General features: G+C 42.8%; 3 protein-coding genes across 8 annotated transcripts in view; 2 read left to right on the top strand and 1 right to left on the bottom strand.

Annotated features, from left to right (window-relative positions):
* Window positions 1–1,181, top strand: part of mffa (mitochondrial fission factor a) — a 6,246-nt gene extending 5,065 nt beyond the window's left edge. For all 3 annotated transcript variants that reach the window (XM_024276836.2, XM_024276835.2, XM_024276837.2), the window contains one exon: window positions 598–1,181. In XM_024276836.2, coding sequence (XP_024132604.1) covers window positions 598–729 — 132 coding nt within the window. In that variant the 3' untranslated portion in view covers window positions 730–1,181. The remainder of the gene's footprint in view (window positions 1–597) is intronic.
* A 161-nt stretch (window positions 1,182–1,342) lies between these two features.
* On the bottom strand, window positions 1,343–4,125 carry dnaaf1 (dynein axonemal assembly factor 1). Of its 4 annotated transcripts, XM_036215067.1 has the most exons (5): window positions 3,110–4,125; window positions 2,701–3,039; window positions 2,399–2,430; window positions 1,984–2,263; window positions 1,343–1,910 (listed from the first exon to the last, which is right to left on the bottom strand). In XM_036215067.1, the coding sequence occupies exons 1-5, from the start codon at window positions 4,038–4,040 to the stop codon at window positions 1,420–1,422; spliced, it is 2,073 nt and encodes a 690-aa protein (XP_036070960.1). In that variant the 5' UTR covers window positions 4,041–4,125; the 3' UTR covers window positions 1,343–1,419. The 4 variants fall into 4 exon arrangements, with proteins under 4 accessions (XP_036070960.1, XP_036070958.1, XP_024132601.1 ...); XM_036215065.1 differs by having other exon boundaries at window positions 2,399–3,039; XM_024276833.2 differs by having other exon boundaries at window positions 1,984–2,430.
* A 44-nt stretch (window positions 4,126–4,169) lies between these two features.
* On the top strand, window positions 4,170–7,161 carry mrpl44 (mitochondrial ribosomal protein L44). The gene is made up of 4 exons (XM_024276834.2): window positions 4,170–4,441; window positions 5,837–6,305; window positions 6,382–6,560; window positions 6,691–7,161. The coding sequence occupies exons 1-4, from the start codon at window positions 4,266–4,268 to the stop codon at window positions 6,860–6,862; spliced, it is 996 nt and encodes a 331-aa protein (XP_024132602.1). The 5' UTR covers window positions 4,170–4,265; the 3' UTR covers window positions 6,863–7,161.
* The last annotated feature ends 556 nt before the right edge of the window (window positions 7,162–7,717 follow it).

The following is a 7,717-nucleotide window of genomic DNA, read 5'->3' as shown; positions in this document are numbered from 1 at the left end:
CTTACTGCACGTTTGAACAAAATTTTTTTCCTCCATATACTCAAAAACTTACCAGAATTTGCAGGCACTCAGAACCGGATTAAAAAGGATTAATAGTGACATCACAGTTGCAGAAACTGTCAAAAATATTGACTGTTATAGAGTTTTAAAAAAAAATTAAAGTTCAAATAACAAAGCCAAAACATAATTGCTGTGGATATCAAACGGAAGTTTTAAAATGATTTTGGAATGGCCATAGGACCTACAGTTAGGCACATGGCAAAGTGCAAAATTTGGTGATTTTCACATTTTCCCACAACATGAAAAACCACCAAGTTAAGTATATATATATATATATATATATATGTGGGCGTGGTTAATAAAAAATCTATTGCCAAGGAAATCCAAAAGTTTACTTTTTCCAATTCTTCTAAAAATGACATAAACTTGTTCATCCCTCCTTGGTGACCAATAAATACAATGGTTGCTCTAGAGATAAAAATAACAGAATGTTTTAATGAATTTGTAGCTCTGACCTGTTTGCATGTATGCATGTAGCAGCTTTAATTCTGCTTTTGAATAAAAAGAAAAAAAAAGGAAACATCTGCTTCTCCACAGCTCATCAAACTGAACCGGAGACTCCAACATCTGGAGGAGGAGAACAAGGAGAGAGCAAAGCGAGAGATGATCATGTACTCTATCGCCGCTGCTTTCTGGCTCATCAACACTTGGGTGTGGATGCGGCGTTAGACCTGATGGCGCCGCCATCGCCATGCCAGCAGAATGCACTCGTCCTTCCTTCCTCAGTGTTTCAAATATTAGCTACTCGCTGCACTCTGTTCCGGACGTGAGGAGGCCACGCCTCCCGTTGCACACTGGAGGATTTGATTACGTTTATTTAATACATGTACAGTTTTATTTTTTTATTCTTCTCTCATCATTTTCTTTTTTGTTTTTCTTGCTTTCATCCGAAATTAAGCGCTAAAAGCTGAAAATGTCATGTAAATATTTCTTCATTGCACTTAAAGCTGTGGGAGGAGCTTCACATCCAATCAGTCAGTTTGGTAGAATTTGAAACTCCAGCTTTAGCTCTGAAATGTACATTTATGAAGGTAGCATGAATAATATGTAACGTCTGCAAATCCTTTGGGATTCAGACTTGGAAGTTTGATTCTACTCAGTAAAGCCTTCCTTTAATGATGTCTCTATTGTTGGGGAAATATTAAACATCACACACAACCCATAGAGATTTGTTAAAGCATATATTTTGAAGGAAATTTTGTTTTTTACTTCTGTTTTTATCAAATTATTACTCGTAGAACAAAGAAATAAAGACCCTTAGCTTAAAAGAAAAATTCAAAAGGAAGCTTTTTTTTAAACTTTAATAGTAACAAATGTAGCATTTTAACGGCAATGCTGCTCCTTCTTGGATTCAGAGTGTTAGTCCAGCTCTTCAATGAGGCAGGGACATGAAGCTGGTTTGAGTCTTTCTTCAGACTTCTTCTTCATTGGGTCGCCCTTTAAACAGAAGAGTGATGCAGAGTCGAGGGACACACTCTTTTTGATCAACTTTTCAGCAGGACCGAAGATAGCCGTGCCATCCTTGTTGTTTTCCTTTGGCTGCTCTTCTTCATCAGCGTCTCTGGAAATGATTTCGATTTGGGGTCTGAACACCTGCTGGGAAGAAATGGTTAAATCCTCAGCTTCCTCCTCTTCATCCTCTAAATCTGGCAGGTCATCAATACACAGCGGTGGATTCTCTTGGTGCTGAATGCTTTCCTGCTGCTCCTCATCGTTCAGATTTTTGACCAGTGGAACGGCATCATGAACCAGAGGAACCTCCTCAGCTTCCTCTTGTGCGGAAGAAGCCAACATACCACTGCTGTGTTCCTCACTCGTGCTTTCTGGGGTCGCGGCCATCTTGGTTTCACCTAAAAATAAACAATTGTAAAGTAAAAGAAAATCAAGATTTTTATAAATACAGAGGATAAGACCGGACTATACCTTGATCCTGGAGCTCTTCATCTTCTAAATCTAGCAGGTCATCGATGCCCAGTGGTGGAATCTCTTCATGCTGAATGGTTTCCAGCTGCTCCTCATCGTCCAGATTTGTAACCACTGGAACAGCATCATGAACCAGAGGAACCTCCTCGTCTTCATCCTCTAAATCTGGCAGGTCATCAATACACGGCGGTGGAAACTTTTCGTGCTGAATGGATTCCAGCTGCTCCTCATCGTCCAGATTTGTGGCCGATGGAACGGCATCATGAACCAGAGGAACCTCCTCGTCTTCATCCTCTAAATCTGGCAGGTCATCAATACACGGCGGTGGAATCGCTTCGAGTTGAATGGTTTCCAGCTGCTCCTCATCGTCCAGATTTGTGACCAGTGGTCCGGTATCATGAACCAGAGGTAATTCCTCAGCCTCTTTGTCATCTTCATCTTCTAAATCTGGCAGGTCATTGATACACGGCGGTGGAATCTGTTCGTGCTGAATGGATTCCAGCTGCTCCTCATCGTCCAGATTTGTGACCGATGGAACGGCATCATGAACCAGAGGAACCTCCTCGTCTTCATCCTCTAAATCTGGCAGGTCATCAATACACGGCGGTGGAATCGCTTCGAGATGAATGGATTCCAGTTGCTCCTCATCGTCCAGATTTGTGACCAGTGGTCCGGCGCCATGAACCAGAGGTACCTCCTCAGCTTCATCCTCTAAATCTGGCAGGTCATCGATGCCCAGCGGTGGAATCGCTTCGAGATGAATGGATTCCAGTTGCTCCTCATCGTCTAGATTTGTGACCAGTGGTCCGGCGCCATGAACCAGAGGTACCTCCTCAGCTTCATCCTCTAAATCTGGCAGGTCATCGATGCCCAGCGGTGGAATTGCTTCGAGGTGAATGGTTTCCAGCTGCTCCTCATCGTCTAGATTTGTGACCAGTGGTCCGGCACCATGAACCAGAGGTACCTCCTCAGCTTCCTCTTGTGCGGAAGAAGCCACCATGCCACTTCTGTGTTCCTCACTAGTGCTTTCTGGGGTTGCGGCCATCTTGGTTTCACCTAAAAATAAACAATTGTAAAGTAAAAAATCCAGATTTTTCTAAATACAGAGGATAAGACCGGACTATACCTTGATCCTGGAGCTCTTGAAGGTTACGTCTCTCCTGGGCTTTCTGTCTCATTATTGCCATTTCCTCCAAGTTCCTCTGGATCCTCTTCCTCTCTTGGGTTCCCCACTGCTCCCTCACCCTGCGCTCCTCCTCCGGCCCTCCTGCCGCCCATGCCTCCGCACAGGCCCGATCTCTGGGGAACACTGGGCTAAAGTCAAGGAAGAGGAGGTGCTTCAAGCGAACTATCAAGCTCTTCCGGTAGTTTGGGATCTTCCTCACCACCTCGTTCCCCATCAGATACAGAACCCTCAGATCTGGCATCGCCTCCAGCACACAGATGATCTCCGGATCACTCAAGCTGTTGTAGGACAAGTCTAGCACAGAAATGGCCAGGCACTGACTCAAATGGGCTACGTCCTCCAAAGTTTCCAACTTGTTGTGAGCAATCTGCAGGGTGCTTAAATTGGGAAGGCAGGCGATGTTTTCTAAAACAGAGATGTAGTTGTTGGATACGTTCAGGGTGCAGAGCTTGGTCAGAGAGTCCAGGTTTTCCAGTTTTGATATTCGGTTGTCGTTGAGGAATAAGCAACGCAGATCAGTTTGGGCATCCAGGTTCTCGATGCGCTCCAGGGCATTGTTTTGGAGCCAGAGAGACTTCAGCCCAGTGTACTCCTCCAAGTTCTCGATCCGGGAGAAACCGTGGTAGTGCAGGTACAAGGTGTCATTCAGGTTGGGTGTGAAGTAGAGTTTGTTCTTCTTACAAACTTCTCTGAGTAAAGCCGGCGTCATCCGAGGCCACGATGGGTCTTTCTTCTCTCCTTGAGATGATCTCTGCGAAGTTTTCATTTTTACCTGAGAACCATCCTTCACAGAGACGCTTGGTTGGTCAGAGTAGTTTTTTGGGGAAGTTTTGCTGTAGTTTTCAGCTGCAGAAGCCTCCTTATCCTCCATTTCTTTCCTGTAAATCTGTAGCAGACGAGGCGAGAATTAATTGAATTAAAAATCCAAGACTTCTAACGAAATAAAGCGTCCGTCTGAGTTGTAGTTTGAGTGGTTGGGACGGTTTGTATTCGTTTCCATGGCTACGCAGAGAGCCGGTCGATTGTTTCGTGTCGGACGCTTTTAGCAGCTGCACGCGCATGCGCACCCGCGCTCCTGTCAGGAGGGGAAGGAAAAATGGCGACGGGGTTCGTGTTAAACCGCGGCGTGTTCACGCTGGGGATTCACAGCCAGCGGCTGTGCAGAAGCGTCCCGCTTTTCCAGGTCAGAGAGAAGAAACGGTGGATGAAGGCGTACACGTTTCTGATGGCGAAGAAGCTGAAGCTTGAAGGGCCTCCACCCCCGAAGCCCCGGTAAGGTCTGAAACAGGCCGCGGACGCGGTCAACAGCAAAGTTTTCGTGTTTTTCTCCTTAATTGTTGCCAAGTCAGAGTTTAAGGTTGATAAAACAACATTTTCTTAGTAGAAAATTACTTTAAATTAATGTTTGGTTGTTTTATGAGAGAACTAGCCTGCAGCTAACTTTCTCCTTGACCAAAGGACACCAAAACTGTGCTCCTCTAGTTCTGTCTTCAATGTTTGAGTCTAGGACTTCGAGTATGTTATAACATTTATTATTGAAAAAAAGAGCATAAGTAAAATATAGTTGTATAATAAATACGTCCATTCCTATATGAAGTTAAGTACATTGACCAAGCAGCCTCAACTTTTCCCCGAGGAGTCCCTCAGGGCTCTGTTATCTATTACCATCTATTTGTATGCAGAGGAATCCTAAACTCATAAACATATAAAACCAGAATGACTTTTAAAAACCCATTTCAGCAATTCAATCACCTTAAATAAATTGATCTATTTGAATCATAGGAATAGAAATCGATTACTTGCATTTGTCATTACACCCCTAATTTTTAAAAACATGTTCTTATAGCATTTTTTTGATGATTGGGGTATTTTTCGATGATTGTTATAAGTTCATTTTAAGGTTTTAACAGTGGTTCTTTAATTATTATTATTATGCCATGTTCAGACATTTTTTTAATTGTTTCATTTACTAAAATATAGATTCTGCAGAGCGCCAGTAGACTGTTCTGCTGTTGGTGCAGAAGTAAGACTCCACTGATATCCCATCATCCCTTGTTTACTCTCTCTCCCACTAGCTTACAGCCCCTTACAACCCCAACCTGCAACAGAAATGGCGAGCAATATCCGAGCGATCCAGCTGTATAGATTTGAGTCAGATAGCAGCTATGAGGAAAACAAAGATGTATGTTGATCTATTTGGCCCGTCCATGCAGTTTTTACATCATAACGGAAATCTTTTTCAAATGTCATTTTTTTCATCTGCTGTGCTCTGAAGAAATACTCAGAAATGCAGTTAAAATGATTGTATATATTGTATATATCCTCCATTATCAGAAAAATGCCACAAGAAGATGTTAAAACACTTAAAAACACAATTTTCAGTGGAGTGGAACTTTAAGCCTGAATGACAATAATACTGTTGTGATGTTTTTATCTCTGTCTGCACCTTCAGCTCTGATCATTCCAGCCCTGTTTTGACTTTTAGAGTCCAGTTAATTAAGTTTTTATAAATCAAATTCGACCCTTCATATGTTTACTGTGGTTCTTATTTTATTCTGTGGTGATTTAAATAGATGATTTCATTCACCAACTCATTCTTGATTTATGTGTTTTACTTAGTTCTTGAAAGTTGTGTCTCCCAGCTTGCTGATATTTGGTGTATTGCAGGTGGCAGCAGCCTAATTGGGATTACCACGCTGAAGTCCAGGCCTTCAGCACCCGCCTGCAGGAGAACTTCTCCCCGGAGCTCCTGAAGACGGCCTTCATAAACCCTTGTTATCTGCGTGCGGAGCAGGAGAGGAGACAGCAGCTGGGAGTGGACTCTGAGAGCACAGCTCTGTCCCTGAAGGACAACGTTCAGCTGCGGAACAGCGGAGAGCTTTTCACCCAAAGCTTCCTGACTGACTGGTGCAGGGCTAACTTCCCGAGCCTCCCGGATGCGGGAGTGGAGAGCGTCGTGGGGAACCTCACCAGTGCGGCCGTGGTGTCTCACGTGGCTCGAAACCTGGGTGTTGAAGACCTGAGCATGACTGCAGACTTCCCCGTTCCCGATGAGGTTCTCCGCTCCACGTTCATGGCTGTGATTGGAGCTCTGAAGGAAAGCAGTGGAGCAGAGCGGACTGGGTTTTTTCTCAGGGTGAGCGCTCGATCGTTGTTGTTGATGCAGCTCAGGTACTTTGTTCCTTATTCCCACCTTTCTGTTTCTTCCCCAGGATTTCCTGACGACTCAGCTGATAGGAAAAGACCTGTTTGATTTGTGGAGTGTGGTGGACCCCATGGGGCTGCTGGTGGAGGAGCTGACAAAGAGGAAGAAATCTCTGCCAGAACCTCGCCTCATCAGGGCTGCTGGAGCCAGCACTGTCCTGCCTCTGTACTTTGTCGGCTTATACAGGTACATCCTGCTTTATTTTTATAAAATATTACCAAATAATGACGAGAGAATCATAAAACAAATGCAGTTATTGTTGGATTAAGCTTAGATTTTTTTCTCTGAACTTCTCCGGTCTCCTCTCTCTTTTCAGTGACCAGAAGCTCATCGCTCAGGGTCCCGGAGAGACTCTTGTTGGCGCAGAGGAAGAAGCAGCTCGAGTGGCTCTCCGCAAACTTTATGGCTTCACTGAGAATCGCAGGCCCTTCGATTTCTCCCCACAACAACAGCTTCAGCAGCCGCTACTGCAGTCTGTCAGTCAGTAACAGAGAGAAAACACCAACAATGCCTCACCACTGAACTTTATAAAGCAAGACCGGACGACAGGCTGAAGAGTTACTGTAAATACGATTCATGTCATTCAGATTAAGGAGAAAAAAAGGCCTATTTTATCTAACTTTTATTTAGATAAGCCAAGGTCACAAAAAGTTTATTGAAGGGCAAACTGAACTGTAACAGTCCCTATGTCTTGTTATCCTCTTGTAAATATTGCAGATGACATTGGGTTTACTTTGGTTTTAAGTGGCACCTTTAATAAAAAAATATTTGGCAAAGTAAAAGTACATATTAACCTTGTGATTTTTTTTTCATTAGTTTTAGCAAAAACTTACATTTGGAAGATCTATGCAAGTATTTATGTATGTTTTATTTTTATTTTTCACCATAAGGAATTAACTAGGCAAAGTATTTTGGAACGAGAAGGTGTAGTACTCGGTGCTAATTTTATTATAAATTTATATTGTTTTTGACTTCAAGGCAAACCTTTGTGAACTCAAATTTGCCTCTTTTAGTTTTCTTAAATCTACTTTACTATATATTTATTTTTAGCTAAACTTGAAATTGTGGTTTTTGCTAAAGTATTTAGAAGATAGCATTGATTTGGTTGAAAGAGACTAATATTACACTTTCAGGAAAATATGTTGTTATTGGTTAATACAATTCCATAACCTGCATTTTTTTTCCATTTCTGAAAAAAAATAAAATGTTGCAGTAACATAGATTATCCTCATAGTGGCGCTAGTGTGTCAGTAAATGTTTTAAAAGACTTTCGAGCCAGTCAGAGATCAAATAGTGGTCAAGATGTTTTCTGCTGTAGAGCCACTCTTGTTCGTTTCTGTGAC

Source organism: Oryzias melastigma, linkage group LG13 (assembly GCF_002922805.2).
Source record: "Oryzias melastigma strain HK-1 linkage group LG13, ASM292280v2, whole genome shotgun sequence".
NCBI classification, from domain to species: Eukaryota; Metazoa; Chordata; class Actinopteri; order Beloniformes; family Adrianichthyidae; genus Oryzias; species Oryzias melastigma.
Note: the sequence above shows the minus strand (reverse complement) of the source record. Positions and strands in the feature narration are given on the sequence as shown.

Bases quoted from the DNA above. Each gene is read 5' to 3' on its own strand.
- dnaaf1 (XM_024276832.2), bottom strand. From the start codon at position 4,040: ATGGAGGATAAGGAGGCTTCTGCAGCTGAAAACTACAGCAAAACTTCC. The intron at 3,040-3,109 runs GTATAGTCCGGT...GTTTATTTTTAG, and splicing joins TCAAGAGCTCCAGGATCAAG to GTGAAACCAAGATGGCCGCA. The intron at 1,911-1,983 runs GTATAGTCCGGT...GTTTATTTTTAG, and splicing joins TGAAGAGCTCCAGGATCAAG to GTGAAACCAAGATGGCCGCG.
- mrpl44 (XM_024276834.2), top strand. From the start codon at position 4,266: ATGGCGACGGGGTTCGTGTTAAACCGCGGCGTGTTCACGCTGGGGATT. The intron at 4,442-5,836 runs GTAAGGTCTGAA...GGTGTATTGCAG, and splicing joins CCTCCACCCCCGAAGCCCCG to GTGGCAGCAGCCTAATTGGG. The intron at 6,561-6,690 runs GTACATCCTGCT...CTCTCTTTTCAG, and splicing joins TACTTTGTCGGCTTATACAG to TGACCAGAAGCTCATCGCTC.